This window comes from Podarcis pityusensis, assembly GCF_964106645.2.
Source record: "Podarcis pityusensis genome assembly, chromosome: 4".
In the NCBI taxonomy this organism is placed as follows: domain Eukaryota; kingdom Metazoa; phylum Chordata; class Lepidosauria; order Squamata; family Lacertidae; genus Podarcis; species Podarcis pityusensis.
In genome coordinates this window covers 27,397,602-27,414,931 of record NC_138027.1, presented here as the reverse complement: position 1 = coordinate 27,414,931, position 17,330 = coordinate 27,397,602, and the positions used below count along the sequence as shown (strand labels likewise).

General features: G+C 40.0%; 1 protein-coding gene across 4 annotated transcripts in view; it reads right to left on the bottom strand.

Annotated features, from left to right (window-relative positions):
* Positions 1 to 17,330, bottom strand: part of FRY (FRY microtubule binding protein) — a 188,967-nt gene that overhangs the window by 153,157 nt on the left and 18,480 nt on the right. For 3 of the 4 annotated variants that reach the window (XM_081004026.1, XM_081004028.1, XM_081004027.1), the window contains exon 1: positions 6,864 to 7,199. In XM_081004026.1, the coding sequence (XP_080860152.1) occupies positions 6,864 to 7,065 (202 nt within the window). In that variant the 5' untranslated portion in view covers positions 7,066 to 7,199. Of the gene's footprint in view, positions 1 to 6,863; positions 7,200 to 16,369; positions 16,559 to 17,330 lie in introns of those variants that run through there. The other variant, XM_081004032.1, reaches the window with a different exon arrangement.

The window sequence follows — 17,330 nt, the reverse complement described above, 5'->3', positions numbered from 1 at the left end:
TTTTTTACACAGGGTGGAGGAAACCCACCAATCCATCATGTGATTGACAGGAGGGCAACCACACCCACCTGTGAAATTTGGCTCTAAAGGGCTATCCTGCCACATGGAGCCATGAAAGTTCGCACCCCTATCTTATGTGGGAAGACTTGAGTCTCAAGGTTAGGGAAGTTAGATGCATGGATAAATTAGCCAACCAGCTTCCCTTGTTCAGAACTCGCACTAATCTGTACTGGGTAGGGCTGGAAATAGGGCAAGTTTTTAATGTTTAATGTTTTATTATATTTTTGTATATGCTGGAAGCTGCCCAGGGTGGCTGGGACACCCCACTCAGTTGGGTGGGGTACTAATAATAAAATTATTATTAATTATTTTTATTAGGGAAGGGCTGATACCCTCATTGAGCTTCTCTGGATTATTTGAATGGCTGTTTCCAGAAACAGGATGCTGGACTACATACCCTAAATTTAATGCAGGAGGATTCTTCTGATGTTAAATTGCCTGGCAAGTAAAATGACCTTCAAGTCACCCAGAGGGTACCTGTTTTCCTTTCTAGTCTCGAGGGGTTCTTACTCTCCCTAAATTTAGGACAGTAGAAATATCATGTGGTACTGTACTATTTCAGGATGTGTGTGGAAAGAAACCACATAATTCAATGCTCTCCTGTGTCAATAACGTTCTGCCCACAGAAAGATGCCATGTCAGTAGTAAGAATTCTAATCTAGCCATCTAAGTCCAAGACTTCCGTGTGCCAAGAGTTATTAAATCAGAGGGAACATTCAAATATTTAATCCTTCACCTGTTTACTGAAGTAGGGTAATACCATGAGGATTATAATCAAGATTTTCCTAGGCATATAGATTGTATCTTAGGGCCATCATAACTTCTGTGGCTTGGAATCACACCACACCACAGCATCATTGGTTGCTGCCTATCCAAGCTCCCTTGGTATACAGTGGTACCTCGGGTTACATACGCTTCAGGTTACATACGCTTCAGGTTACATACGCTTCAGGTTACAGACTCTGCGAACCCAGAAATAGTGCTTCAGGTTAAGAACTTTGCTTCAAGATGAGAACAGAAATCATGCTCTGGCGGCGCGGCGGCAGGCCCTATTAGCTAAAGTGGTGCTTCAGGTTAAGAACAGTTTCAGGTTAAGAACGGACCTCCGAAACGAATTAAGTACTTAACCTGAGGTATCACTGTATTTTAGGAGTGTAGGACGGGAGAGATGTTAGGATTGGTGCAGATGCCCAGGCAAATGGGTGACCATATCCTGGGCTTTTATTAGTAAAGATGGCATACATTGTATTTGGAAAAGCTGAAAACCTTCAGATCTTTTTAATCTCTATAGTTTTAGATATGCATTTCTGATAATAGCTTCCTTCTGAAATTAACATGCGTTAACAATGCAGCTTTCTAAATTCTCAGTCCGATGCTTACATGCTAAAGTGGGGATGCTTTCAAAATGCAGGCTCTCTCTTCTTCTTCTTCTTTTTTTTTTTTTTGAGGGCTCTATTTACTGCAGGAACTGCCCACAGTTGAGGCTACCTACAGATAAGATAGGCAGGGCCAGGTGGGGGACCAGAGTGAGATAGTCACCAGCATATGGTGATTAGAGAGGAATGCATGTGTGTAGGATGAGCATCTGTCCCCTTAAAAACAGCTGCCTGGACAAGCCTGTGGAATAGCTAGAGGTGTTTCATGTTCTGTAAACGATGCAGAATGGCAGTGGGTATTGAAAATAAATAAATAAAGCCCTTAATCATTCCTATCAAAGCCTGCACATTTTAAAGGCCTCTACAGTGGTACCTCGGTTTATGAACTTAATCCATTCCGGAAGTCTGTTCTTAAACTGAAACCGTTCTTAAACCAAGGTGCGCTTTCCCTAATGAGGCCTCCCACCGCCGGTGCCCTTCCACCATTCAGATTCCATTGCTAGACCAAGGTAAAGTTCTCAAACCGGGACACTAGTTCTGGTTTTGCGGAGTTCATAAACCGAATAGTTCATAAACAGGGCTGCTCTTAAACCAAGGTACCACTGTAGAGGCCTTTAAAATGTACAGGCTTTGTCAAAGGTTCAGCAAAGGGGTCAGAAGTTTCATTTTAGCAGGAACTGCTCCATTGTAGGGCAAGGAGCGGAGAGCTACGTTAACATCCTATCCAGCAAAGGATCGTGAAAACTATAAGCAGCCATGACAAACAGTACAGGGCCCTAGAAGCAAATTCACATTACATGCAGCGGTGTGACTCATGTTTGAAGAATTGTTCTGTTTTCATTAGCAGTCAGGCATAATGACATCTCCTGGGCTGTCCTGTGAATACTGTAAACTGCCCTGTGATTCTCAGATGAATGTTGGTATATACATTGTAATAATAATAATAATAATAATAATAATAATAATAATAATATATCGTAGCCCTCAACTGCCCTGATAAATCTGAGCCATTCCATATTTCCCACAGGAGCACAGTGGCCATTTTGCACCACGATTTTGCACCACGATCTCGAACCCCCAAAGCACTTTCCCCAGGGCTACAATTTTGCACAGGTTGTGAGACTCATGCGGGCCTGGAAGGTGGCACCCCTGGTTTTCATCGTGACGTGTTGGAAGGTATGTGATATGCAAAATCTAAAATGTAAATTGAATTTCGGAAACTTAAATACTAAAACCACAATAATTTAAAATCTAAATAAATAAATAATTCTGAAACACCTGGGAATCCTTCAGGGTGCAAAGGCCACTTGAAATAAAACAGTTTTGACCAGGCATCTGTGTGAAAGAACTCCCTAGAGCTGGGCCCTTGTTGACATGAGTTATGCTTCTGGATCATAGAAAACCACTAATAGTGCTTCCCCCTCCTTACCATGAACTCCCTGACTGACTTGGGTCCTGTATAGTAAAACTGATATGCTAAACTCAGATAAAACCAAAATGTTGTTTTAAAACATGGGTGAGCAGTTGGATTTATTTATTTTTTTAGAAAGGATGTCTGGTTTAAAAATAGGCAAAAAAGTTAAGTATTTGGGAATTTGGCTGACAGTAAGGATTCTCAACCTATTTGAAAATAATTATATTAAATTGTGGAAAGAGGTTAAGAAAGAGTTGGAGATATGGGGGAGAATGAAACTCTCCCTGTTAGGGAGAATTTCAGCCATTAAAATTAACTTACTCCCTAGGATGCTGTTTTTATTCCAATCAATTCTGACTGCAAATAATTCAAGATGCTTCAAAGAATGGAAAAAAGATATCTCTTAAGTTTATTAGGCCAGGAGAAAAGCCAAGAATTAAATACAAAATTATGATAGGTGTAAAAGAAAAAGGACGCTTTGCCCTGCCATATCTGCAATTGTTTTATGAGGCAGCTTGTTTGTTTTGGTTAAAAGAATGGATCATCCCCACTAATCCCCTTGGCTCACGACCCACTATTCCACCACGCAGCACAAAATCTCCAGATAAAAACCTGGCAAGCCAAAGGCCTACATCGCCTAGCAGAATTCTACAAAAACAACAAACCCATATCAACACAAGAAATACAAAAAAAACTAGGGGACACCCAAATACCCTGGTGACAACACCATCAGCTACATGCCTTCTTAAATAATCCAGTAGTAAAATCAACAGCCACTAGGCCCTTGACCACCTCTGAAAACTTTCTCCTAACAACTACGGGACACGGCAAGAGGATGGTATCCACAATATACAAAACACTGCTCCAAAGCCCCACAAATCCCCTTGACGCAATAAAAAAACAATGGGAGGACGACTTAGGCTACGAAATTAACCCCACCCAATGGACTAGAATGTGGTCTAAACCTCCCTTTGAATCCATATCAGCAAAAAGAAAATAGCTCACTCACCTACAGATGGTATCTAACACCACAAAAACTGGTGCTGATATGTCCAGGAACCTCACCAAAATGCTGGAGAGGCTGCACCTCCACAGGCACATACGTCCAGACATGGTGGGAATGCCCCAAAACCCAACTCTTCTGGACAACAGTCAAACAAGAAATAAGCAACAGTCATAAAAGAAATAAGCAAAATAACTAAACAGGTACTAGAAGTCACCCCAGAACTGGCCCTACTGAACATCTTCCAAGATAACAATGGCCCCTCACACTATGAAGAGCTCATAATCCAAGGCCTGATTTAAAATTTGGCTGGCATGCATGCCTTTGATATGGGAAGATTCTTAGGAAGAATCTGTATAGAGTCTGGGAGAAATATAAAAATCTGCTGGAAAGAAAAACACTTTTATGGCTATCTTCTATTGAAGCAATTACAATTAAGAGAGTTAATACAGATAGACAATGGGCAGCTTACAGGGAACTGCTGGATTTTACAGGAGGAGACCAAAACTGAAACCAATGGAAAACTTAAGGAGCCAAGTTACGGATTGGCTACAATATCAGCAGATACATAATATGTTTAAATTAGATAAAAAGAATGGTTTTTTTGGACCAAAGCTCACAATTCGACAAAGATATTTTACAAAATAAGAATAAACTTCTGTCTAAAATGTATAATTTTTAATTAGAAAGGGAAACAAAATATGAGCTTGTTAAAGTTTCAATGACACACTGGGCAATAGATATAGGACAAAATATAGATTTCAACCTCTGGAAGAAACTTTGGAAAAGTTATTTCACTTCCATTTTGAGCAATTCCCACTTCTCTAAGAGCCCCCTCCACCCCACCTCACATTGTTCAGGACAGCCCCTATCCCTCTAGTGAGGCTTTCAGGAGGCTGCATAAGGGAGGAATGGAACAGGAAAAATTCCTTCTGGAAACTTTCCTAAGTTAACGTCCCTTAGGAACTAAGTCCTTGTATCTGACAGAGGGGAAAGTGTCTTCCTGCCATTTCCAAAAACATATTCAAGAGTGGGCATAATATTATGGTGGAATTTTATTGGGGATCATGAAGAGATAATAATAAAAAAATGATATAAAAGGTAAAGGGTAAAGGGACAACTGACCATTAGGTCCAGTTGCGGACGACTCTGGGGTTGCGGCGCTCATCTCGCTTTATTGGCCGAGGGCGCCAGCGTACAGCTTCCGGGTCATGTGGCCAGCATGACTAAGCCGCTTCTGGCAAACCAGAGCAGCGCACGGAAACACTGTTTACCTTCCTGCCAGAGCGGTACCTATTTATCTACTTGTACTTTGATGTGCTTTCAAACTGCTAGGTTGGCAGGAGCTGGAACCGAGCAACGGGAGCTCACCCTGTCGCAGGGATTTGAACCGCCAACCTTCTGATCGGCAAGCCCTACGTTCTGTGGTTTAACCCACAGCGCTACCCTTTTAAATTCAGGTATCAAATGAAACACAACTTATAGCACAATCCTGTGAATGTCTACTGGGAAGTATGGCCTACCCTGTTCAATGGGGCTTATGGCCAAGGATTGTGGCCTTAACTGGGTTTTGGCAGAAGATGAACTGCAGAGGCACAGAAACAGTGTTGTGTGTGATGAACGCAGGAAAGAATGGGAAACGATGCCTTCTTACATTCCTAGATTCAACAAGAGGAAGTGAGGATAGGCCCTGAGTCAGGAGGCATAACCCTAGTTCCACCACCCTTCCATGTATGTTCATTTCTACCCAGAATGGAAGCCTGGGCAGGACAATAGGGTTGAAGTAATAAGCACAGAGGAGAAGGTGAAGCTGAGGCGGGAGAGGGGAAGAAAGCAAACAGACATATATTTTACAAGAAAGGAAGAAAGATGCATTTAGAAACAGAACTGCACTTAGAATGTGGCAGGTTGTCAGCACTGCCCTTAAGATGAGCTGATTCAGGGGTTAGGAAGTTTTCGAGAAATGGGGCACACCCAAGTCGGCTCACCTGAAGTACTGTAAGGGTAAGGGCGAGGACTGTTTGTCATACTTAAGTTTAGCCCAGTATTTAAAGGAGTTCCTGTGTTAGGAAACATTGGAAATGAGATCTCCGTATATCTCAGTAATTTAAGCCAGAAGTGTCAAATTGCTAGAAATGTTAGAGTTTCTTATCAGGCCTTTTTGAGGTTTTCAAAATATTATTTGTCCCTTATTCAGTGTCTTCTAAAGATCACACTGGCATCAACTTAAAACACCAGGGGGTGGCTTTATTTTAATAAGCCTGACAGAGATGTCATAGCTTGCCACTTAAGCACATGATTTTGTGAAATAAATTAATTTTGTTTCAGTTTTAATAGAGGAATCTTAATCTTAACAGTGTTTTGGAGCCTCCTGATTAAAAATCCCAGCTTTCTTTCTACACAATGCATTGCATACTTCAACTAGTCAAAAATCACTTATGTCTTAAGTCCCTTATTATTTTAAACTAATATTATTACTCACGTTGCCTTTGTTAATTTAAACCCACTGTTGGCATGCTTAGATACTTCATCCACTTGAAGGTTAAACTAAATCATTTACTGCAAACATTTTTTAGCTTCACTGCAGAGCAGGAATTTAAAGCATGCATTTGTGCTAATTTGTGAATATGTAAGAAGTCCAGACTTGATAGAAGAAGAACTTACACGTCCTCCCTGTGTACAAGACTTCAAAAAAGACACTGTAACAATTAAAAAACTAGAATCTGGATATTCTTGCTCAGCCACAAACAATAGAGCACCCTGAAATATTTTTTATGCTTTACATGCAAAAGACATAGTATATGAAGCCAAAATTCTATTTTTCATTTTCAAAATAATGAGGGGAACCTACTTATGCTATTATAGTGTGTTATCATATTTGCTAATGTTACACATTTTTGGACCTGCAGACGACTAGTATTTTGTTTAAAGGTTCTTTAACTTCATAATTTCCTCAAACACAAAGAAACACATTAAGAATGAGCAGCAGTAATTTGCTGACATGTCCTACCTGGAAAGATAGAAGGTCTTTTCTTAGGGCGTCTTGGATGGATTGGTTCTAAGTTCCTAATATTTCTTTGATGCCTTCCTTTATTGTTATTTTCTAGGAGGAGTTCTGTTGGTAGACTACTCCGTCTTGCCTTATAATCATTTCGGTATGAATTCAGTTTACACTCAGTCCTAGAGTGCAGGTTATTGTCATCAATTGCCATTATAGTACAGATGTTTCTGAAGTTGCCCCAAGTGTAAAAGCAAAATAGTGCAAACAGATAAGACAGCTGAGCTTCAAATGGGTCAGATCTGTTTTAGTAATAGAAAACAGTCACCAACCATTTTTGATGTTCTCATGCTTAGCCCAGCACTTGTTTGGTAAGTTTAGCAAGTGGATAGGCGTGGGCAAAAACAGGTGTAGAATTACTACAAAGTCCCTCCTTTCAAAAGTCAAACAGCCCAGGGGAGGAGGTATAGCAAAATCATTAAAGCTAACAAAGGCTTATAGACAACTGGAAAGTTTTACTAAAGGTGAACTCATCAAGTCCTCTGCACAGAGTGAAAACATGGTTTAAACAGACTACTACTGTAATTCCTGTTTCCCACAGTGTTTCTCACTTCACTTCACTAATAGTCCACAAACAGACAGAGCAAAGAATATGTTACATTCTGAAATTAAATAACATTTCAATAATCTGTAGAAGAAAACTATGTGAGTTATAACAGACACTATAAGTTTTGTTTATAATGTGCTGTTGCTTATTTCAAGATGAGGCTTGTGCAAAAAATATCGACACTTTTAACTGTTACAACATACCTGAGCAAGTGCATTTGTAGATGCAGAAATAAGAGAACTGTAACAGAAAGCAACTATGTGACACTGAGACAGGAGTGCATTTTAACAATCTTGTTAAACACAAAATTTAGGCTGCCATCCTATATAGTATATACTTACTTGGGAAAAAGCCCCCAGAACTCATTGAGATTACACTGTTAGTTGCTTAAAAATATCTAGGGGTTGCAAAGATACAAGGTTATGCTATTTAAATCCTAACTATGAACAGTATTACATCCCCTTTATGTACCAGACTTTCGTGCCCACCTTCTGGTGTAACGTGGGTTTTATTTTCACATCCACATTAACACACTTTATTCAGATGTAAAACTTAAGGCTGGAATGATCTTACAATTTATCTCTTAAGCAAAATTAAACCACTTAAGCCTTATTAATATGAAGAATAGTTAGATGTGGTAGACTGTAGTTTAAATTAAATACATGCATAGAAAAATATACTACATTTTTAAAAGCAAGGTATTGATTAAAAGCATAAGCTTCTCATTTCTGTTATTGGATCAGTCTCCAACATCAGGTTCTTCATCTGCAAAGGCATTGTGGTGAACAGAATCAAGATCTTATATCTGCATATAAAAGCTTGCCTGCAATGCTACAGTGCTTTAAGTCCAATTTCAAGTAAATTTAATATTCATTTTATATGCATGTATTGCAGTAGGCAGGGAATTCATGTAGCCCCTACATTACAGAACTTAAAATAACACAGTTAACAGGCTGCATTGTTCAAAAGCTCAACAAAATGTACGGGTTCTGTTTCCCCATTTTGTTAGTCATTTCTTCATCTGCCTTCCTGCATAGTCAACAAACTCTCAAGATGCCCTTAGGCAAGCTCTTGTGTCAGTTAACCGAAGCACAGATGGTAAGTTTCAACAAGCTTTATCGGCACAGCTAAAACTTGTATGACAACTACTGCAGAGCTCTGTAACCCTGCCTATGCCTGGGCAATTTTCCTTTCTTCCTACTTCCTGTCCTTCCTGCCCAGCTTCTGCCTATCAAACTACACCTTCCAGCAGGCACTGCTTCAAAGCCAGGGGTTGCCTACCTTTTTTGGACTAGTACAGTGGTACCTCAGATTACATACGCTTCAGGTTACATACGCTTCAGGTTACAGACTCCACTAACCCAGAAATAGTGCTTCAGGTTAAGGACTTTGCTTCAGGATGAGAACAGAAATCGTGCTCCGGCGGCGCGGCAGCAGTGGGAGGCCCCATTAGCTAAAGTGGTGCTTCAGGTTAAGAACAGTTTCAGGTTAAGAACAGACCTCCGGAACGAATTAAGTACTTAACCCGAGGTACCACTGTATATAGAATTCAGTCAGTTGTCAGCCAGTATAGACTCTACTCAACCAAAAAACTACTAATTACACTTATACACACACACAATGAAATTCCACTTGTCTTTAGGACACAAAGGTATTCAAGACTTTGGGTTTGCTTTTAAATCTGGCATTTCTCATTTGGGCTTCATTAGAGCTGTTTGTAAGTGAAAACTGGTATTTCAACCTATGCTTTGAGATATGTTTCCACATGACTGCAGATTATTTTTCATCACAAGCATTGCTACAGTATTCCCATAGAACAGAAAGTAGATTTCCAAAATAATAATTGTTTTTTATTTTATTTATTAAATTTATATCCCAGCCTTCCTCCCAAAGGAGCCCATAAAAATAACTGCACCATTCAATCTCTCTAGAAAATCTGTTCTCAAAATAAAAAACTACCACTAATATTGATAATTTACACTATATCCCTTTACTCTCCCCATATATTTGAACTGGGGCTGGTGGCTTTTAGAACCCCTCTAGACATCCTTTATATGGTGCATTAATGATGGCTGATGCTTACAGTGCTTTTGGGTCAATCTTACAATCCCGATGATTTATGCTAATGACATTTAATTTCACCCTGTATGTTTAAATCTCTGCCCAACACATACTTATAAATAATTCAGAATATCTTGAAGAGGGTCCTCTGGGATCTTATGTCCTATATACAATAGAAATACATAACAAGAGTGTGAATATGTGCAAGGACTGGTTTCTCTGTTATTATATAATTTATTTATTTATTGCATTTATATCCCAACCTTGCATTCCTCATACTGGAATTATATCAAGCAAAATCCAAAACAAAACATTATTATAAGTATGACTGTTCTCTATACAGTACTCTGAGATCTAATATCACACAGCTTCTCTCTATCTTTTGTTTCTTTATTATTTTTCAAAAAATTAAATGAAGAGTGCAGCAGAATTTCCTGATTTTATCACATATGCAAATAGTCAACATGTAGTTTCCCATGATTCTAACAAATGTACTGTGCTAGATTATATAAATCTTATATTGTATGGCCTGAACTAACACTGATGAAGCATCTTTTTAAAAAATAAAATCATTTCGCTTCATCGCCATCAGTTTATTATCAACATTATCACTGATTCATTGCCATACTTCACTTGGCATTTCCATATTGGGGCTTCTTTCCTCATTTTTTTTCCTATGAAGAGATTAGACCATCTGTCTTACTGCTAAGAAAAAAAATACCAATTAATCATTTACAGGTTGGGAAATGGAAAATCCAGTTGTTTCCTTAATGGATTCTTAGATACTAATTAGTGTGCCAATAGAATACCTAATGCAGTAATAATAATAATTAAAGGGCATGTTGTCTCATCTCAGATCACAATATAATAAAGTATTACCCTCCATAAAATCTTTAATAACATTCAGACTTGGTTTTCATTCTATTACTTTGTTCATTATACCTGTAGTCAGTGAAGAGATATACTGTAAGCTTGGATTTAGTTTTCACTTACATATTTGAACCACACCTGATACTGACCGGCTAACATAATTCTACTGATGCTCTTACAACTCTGTCAAAAGAAAAAGAAAAAAGAAGTAAGCCACCAGTTCAAGTTTTGCAGATTTTTATCTCTCCCCCCCCACCCCCGCAATACTATCTCAAAAGTTTTACAGCAATCCTGATGAGTTGGATCCACACTCAGTATTGCTAGAGTAGATCCAGTGGCTGAAATCCAATGTCACAGCCATGGACACAACAGGACTTCCCCTTTCTCTCCTGTCCCCCACAGCCCACCTGGCTGTCTGCTCTTAAAGATCCCTACAGAGCAGATTTTAGGATCTGTAGGATTTTGCAGGGAAAAGCAAAGTGTTTGTCTAAGCAGAAGTCCACTGTGTAGATAGGACACTGTAACTGAATGACACCTATTAAAATCAATGACACTTAATTCAGTCATGATTAACTTAAGTTCCAATGACTCAAATAGGCCTGCTCTAAACACAATGAAGTATTGACCCAATGCTATGTTTAAATTTCACTATCTTCACAATAGGTCTGTGAGTTTTGAGTTAATTATTTCCATCTAGTCTAGCATCCTGTTCTCACAGTCGCCAACTCAATGATTGTGGGAATGTAGCTTCCCTCCTGCCCCTTCCAGCAACTGGTATTCAGAAGCATAGTGCTTCTGCCAGTGGAGGCTGAACATGGGCTTCAGGGTTAGTAGTCATGGGCTGTCTTTTCCTTCATGAATTTGCCCTGTCATCCTTCAAAGCCATCCAGGCTGGTGGCCATCCCTACTTCTTGTGGAAGTGAACTCCATGTGTGCTTTCTTTTGCCTGTCCTGAATCTTTCAACATTCAGTTTCATTGGATTCAAACAAGTTCCAGTATTATGAAACAGAGAAAAATCCTTTTCTCTCTTCCAGTCTTTCCAACACCATGCATGACACTTCTGTCATGTCACCTTTTACTTGCCCTTTAAGCTAAAAACCCAAAAGACTGTAACCTTTCCTAATTAGGGGAGGTTCTCCATCCCCTCGATCATTTTTGTTGCCCGTTCCTGAACCTTTCCCAATTCTACAATATCTTTTTTGAGGTGAGGTGACTAAAACTGTACACAATATTCCAGATGTGGCCCCACCATACATTCTATAATGGTGGCTTTCTTTTCAATCCCTTTCTTAATGGTCCCTAAGACGGAATAATAATAATAATAATAATAATAATAATAATAATAATAATTTATTTATTATTTATACCTCGCCCATCTGGCTGAGTTTCCCCAGCCACTCTGGGCAGCTCCCAATCTAGTGTTAAAAACAATACAGCATTAAATATTAAAACTTCCCTAAACAGGGCTGCCTTCAGATGACTTTTAAAAATAAGATAGCTGCTTATTTCCTTGACATCTGATGGGAGGGTGTTCCACAGGGCGGGTGCCACTACCAAGAAGGCCCTCTATCTGGTTCCCTGTAACCTCACTTCTCACAATGAGGGAACCGCCAGAAGGCCCTCGGTGCTGGATCTGTGTCCGGGCTGAACAATGGAATTCATCTCTTTAACAGCTGCTGTACACTGGATCAACTTCTTCACCAAATTAGCCAAGGTCTCATTGCTGGTCAGTTAGCACCAGTTCGGATCTGATAATAAATAATACTAATAGTAATAATAATATATTATTTATACCCCGCCCATCTGACTGGGTTTCCCCAGCTGCTCTGGGTGGCTCCCAACATAATGTTAAAAACACAATAAAACACCAAACATTAAAAACTTCCCTATACAGGGCTGCCTTCAGATGTCTTCTAAAAGTGAGATCGTTGTTTATTTCCTTGACATCTGATGGGAGGGCATTCCACAGGGTGGGCACCACTACTGAGAAGGCCCTCTGCCTGGTTCCCTGTAACTTCACTTCTCGCAGATATGAAATAAGTTTTTAAAAAAATATATTTCCCCCCAGCTTACATAACTTTACTGGCCACTCACTCATTGCGAAAGGTCTTTTTGGAGCTCTTCACAGTCCCTTTTGCTTTTAACCACCCCAAACAATTTAGCATCATCAGTAAACTTGCCTACCTCCAAGCTCACCCCCCCTTACTCTAGATCAGGATTTCCCAAACTTGGGTCTCTAGCTGTTTTTGGACTACAGTTCCCATCATCCCTGACCACTGGTCCTGCTAGCTAGGGATGATGGGAGTTGTAGACCAAAAACAGCTGGTGAACCAAGTTTGGAGACCCTGCTCTAGATTGTTTATGAGAAAGTTTAAAACAGCACAGCTCCCAATACTGATCCTTGAGAGACTCCACTTCCTAAATCCCTTCATTGGAAGAACTGTCCAATGTATCATTGCATAATGTAGTACTGTACATATGTGCTGATCTGATCAGTTGGCTGTGACAGCAACAGAAACACAATGGAAACTCTGGAGTCAGGGGTTCTTGTATATACAACAGAATAAGCGTAAACAAATTAAACACTAAACTTGCTGGAACTGCTCCTTGCTTAGTTCCTTGGAGCTGTCAGCACATGTAGCGTCCTCATTTAGCAAGCATTCCATGATTTGACAGGCAGTTTCCAAATAGGCTACATTCCAACTGGAAGGAGTGCAGTTCACTTCCAGATCTACTCCCTCACAGAACAAAAGATATACCATTCTTTTTAAAGTTGTATTTTGCATTGTTTCACAAGCTGTTGTTAGTAATCATATTCATTTAGGGAAATCATGGATTTAATTAAGGGGAGGGGGAGACCTTTATAACTTGCAATGTTGTTTGTCAGGCTTCACTAGTTGCTGACAGGTCTACCCAGAAACATAGCATGCAACTGTAAAAGCTAATGTAGTGTGAAGCATTTAGTGAAATGCCATATTTTAAACAATACGAATGAATTATATATAATACAAGGTACAAATATTATCTATCATATATATATACCGTAATACAGGGTACAGATATAATCTATCATTGCAATGAGTAGTTTAGTCCTATATAAATCCCAGAATAGGCGTTATGTAGATTGCTCTACGGTAACTTCATAATCGAGTGACTGGCCACATTTGCATGTAACGATAAACCATGGCTAGTTTAAACAAACCATGGTCTGACGTTGTCTTGAAATCGCCGCACGGGAAGGGAGATTGTTACATGAGATTACAACTTTTGACTTGCTAATGAGTGTGCCCCGTTCAAAGAAAGTGAACTATGCTGCTTCAAAACCCTCACAGCTGAAAAAAAACTTACAAATGAAGAAGTTCTGTAAATGAAACAAATGTTTATAAGTGCACTGATACCTGCCTTAAAAAACTCCTCAGTCATGAGTCACTTAAACATCACAGTGTTGAGGTGCCAAAAGCATGGCCATTAATACAAAGTTCCTAGTTAAAGTATGTCCAAAATGTCATTTAACTTACATGGTCTACACATTAAGGAATACTAAGTATTCACTTCATATTCATACAGCGTATTATACAGACCAAAGCAACAAGATGTGATCCAATAATGAACATAGCAGGAAAGTCAAACCTAGCTCTTGTTCACTTCAAATCTTGATGAACATGTTTTTTCCCCTTCTCATCTTGAACAAATGAAGCTTGGTGTGACGTTACATGGTCTGACCAGGTTTATTTTCCTATTTTATTTACATTGCAGAGCCTTTTATTACGTTGCCAATCCAGTTTGGAGAATTATACTACAGGTTTAGGAATTTATAACCCATTACTAATCAGTAAGAAATCTATTCCTATTTTTCACATTATCTTTCCATATCACAGGACCTTGCATCTAAATTACTCTGAAAATATAACATAAAAGCAGTTAATATTTGCTTAAGAATATGTAGATATTCAGAGGCTCTGTGTGTGGCTTCCTGGAATCTGCCCCTTCCCCCGCATAATGTGTTTTAAGAACATGTTAGGCAAAGGAGTGAAAAATAGGAAATTGGCATCTCTGGCACAAAGCAAAACAGAAAGCCATAGAATGGAACCATGAAACCCAATAATTCTGGAAGAGATCAAAATGAGCAAAAAGTCATGGAATTCATTTCTAGGGGGGTTGTTCAGTTCTACTGGTACCATTCAAGAAACCTGTGGCACTACCCATTCGCTTGCCAAATATTTTAAGCTCAGAAGCAGTAAATTGATTCCAGTGAAATGCTTGATGAACAAAAAGTGACTTGTACTTCATAGCTGTCAAGTCCCTTATTTGAAGGGACAGTCCCTTATTCCAGCGCCATGTCCCGCTGCTGTCCCTTATTGATGGATGTCCCTTAAATGTCCCTTAAATGATGTCCCTTAAATTTCAAAGGAAGCAGCTCCTCTCCCTCCCTCCCTGCCGGCCAGGGAGGAGGGAGGCTCCAACTGTGTTGCTTGGCTGTGTTGCTCACCCAATAAGAAATCTAAGAACGACTGGGGGGGGGGTGGAGCTTGCATGCCTTGTGCTGGTCAAATTGGCTGCGTTCCCTGGGGACTCGCCTTTGCTCAGCGCTTCCCAGCGGAGAGGTGATGGTGGTTTTCCTTGAGGCTTCGTTTGGCTGCTGGCTGGGCTTTCTGCCCTTGGCTCAGAGGGGCTCAGAAGTTGAACATACCTGTGCTGAGTGCTCGGATCGGAATCAGATAGATACGTTATCGACGGCCCACTCACCCTTGCCGGCGGTCTGTCTGGAGCGGGAGCACATGGTGGGGGAAAAGGAAAGGAAATCTCGTGGGGGGGAGGATGTGTGTGTGTGGCTAGTTAATGCAAGCTGAGGGGGGTTTTGAATGCTGGATGCCATTTTGCACGTGCTGCTGCAAACTTTGCAGTGCAAAGCCAGGCCGGGGAGCCATCTTAAGTTGAGGCTGCATAGGCCTTGTGGTACATGTGATTCAGATTCTATTCAGTTGAACCTCTGGTTACAAAGTTGGTTGGACAGTGTTCTCGAAACTACCAGCATGAGTTTGACCAGACTGCAGGAGGACAGGAAGACTGCAGTGCTTGGAACAGGTGAGGCTGCAGGTCCCTTATTTTGGCTGCTGGTCCCTTATTTTCAAGGCTGCTGGTCCCTTATTTTCAAATCTGTAAGTTGACAGCTATGGTACTTATCTCAGTGCATTTACATACATACAGAGGGAATTAGCAGTGTCTGCAAAGCCTGGTGTTTCTGGAAGCACCATGCATCATGGCAGCTCTTGCAAAGCCTTTGCAAGCACAGCGATCAGCTGGTTATCAGCATCTGCAAAGCCGTGTAGGCTTTGCAGCTTGATTTCAAACTGTGTGAGAAAGGGGAAATGTCACACGCGACATCAGGCAGTTGTTAAGTCTACAATCCTGCCCACCCATTAATGTTGTTTGGCCTACCTAAATAAATAAATGCCTACCTAAATAAATCAATAAAATCTGTTTTGGATATTAGCTAGTTCAGGCTTCACCAACCTGATGCCCTCCAAATGTTATAGACTACAACTCCCATGAGCCCCAGTCAGGAAGGCCCAGGATTGATGTGAGTTGTGGTCCAAAACATCTGGAGGGCACCAGGCTAGTGAAAGCTGTCAAAAGAACACATAATGGAAATCAGGGGGTACACCCCCAGCCCACAACAGACAAGATACTGGTACACACACTCCTCTCTCCATAAACACCTGATGGTTATATCATGCTCTATAATGTCCTCATACAGCATTTCAGGTTCCTGTGTAAATTTTCAGATCACCAAAAAATGCACTTGGATAGAAATCTTAGGACAGTACCAAGTAAGAATGCATGCCTGTTTAAACCAGAAAGCTTATTATGTGTCAGATGTGAAAAAATATGGCAATGCAAATTATACAATAAGCCAGTTGTATGTTTAAATTGCAAAAACAAACATCATAAATCCACAACAAGGAGTTTAAGTCTTACCTCGCCTTGATCAGCACATTCAGTGTCTCTTTAATCAGATTAATGGTGGGATATGCTTGTCATAAACACGGGTGAGATAGTTTTGTAGAAGAGGCAGAGCCAAGTTAATTGCCTGTGATATGGATGCTGCCTTGCTTGCTTCCTAGAGACGAAAGGTATTGTTTTGCATTTGTGAACCATCTGTATCACCTAGGGAAAATAACAGTATGCATGAACTTAGGTCATCCACACTACTGTATAATATATTACTGCCACTTCTCAAAGCTAGTCATCATTTAGCTTTAACCAACACACACGCTTTACCAATAAATCCCTATAATTGTCTGTGAGTATTCTAAACACAGATTATGGTTTACAACAAAACCACTGCATACAAAGTAACCAATGTTATATTAGTTGCTTAGTTCTATAGCACTTCATAGTTTGTAAACAATGGTTACCTTTTCTTGTGGAGCAAAAACATTGTCCACAAATTTCATCACCATCTTTCTAAATGGCACTGCAGCACTATTTTTTTTATTAGACCGCACGGAGGCATTTCACAGGGTCCATTGCCATTAGCAATAGCAAACGTCACTCTCTTCCATTTGATGTAAATAATAGATAAGGTACTTGACTGCCTGTGTTCAGTTTGATCAGATATCAAAATTATATCCCAAGGGTCAAAAAGTATCCGTTCCTCCCAGAACACAAATAGATGGCATGAGAACGAGTAGCCAGCTGTCCAACAATTCCTTTTAGCTCCTTCCTTTCTACCTCCTTTTCTAGACCCCATCACACCTTAAGGGCGGGGAGAAAATTTTAACACCTAGTGCAAAGCCTACACGCCACAATTAGTGTAAGAATGCTAGAAAAAGAAAAGGGCATTGTGGCAACTCCTCCCCACTTACACACATATAACACTTTATAAAGATGGCTTCCCACTTGTCTTTATTATGCTACAAGAAACCAGTGCTCCCCA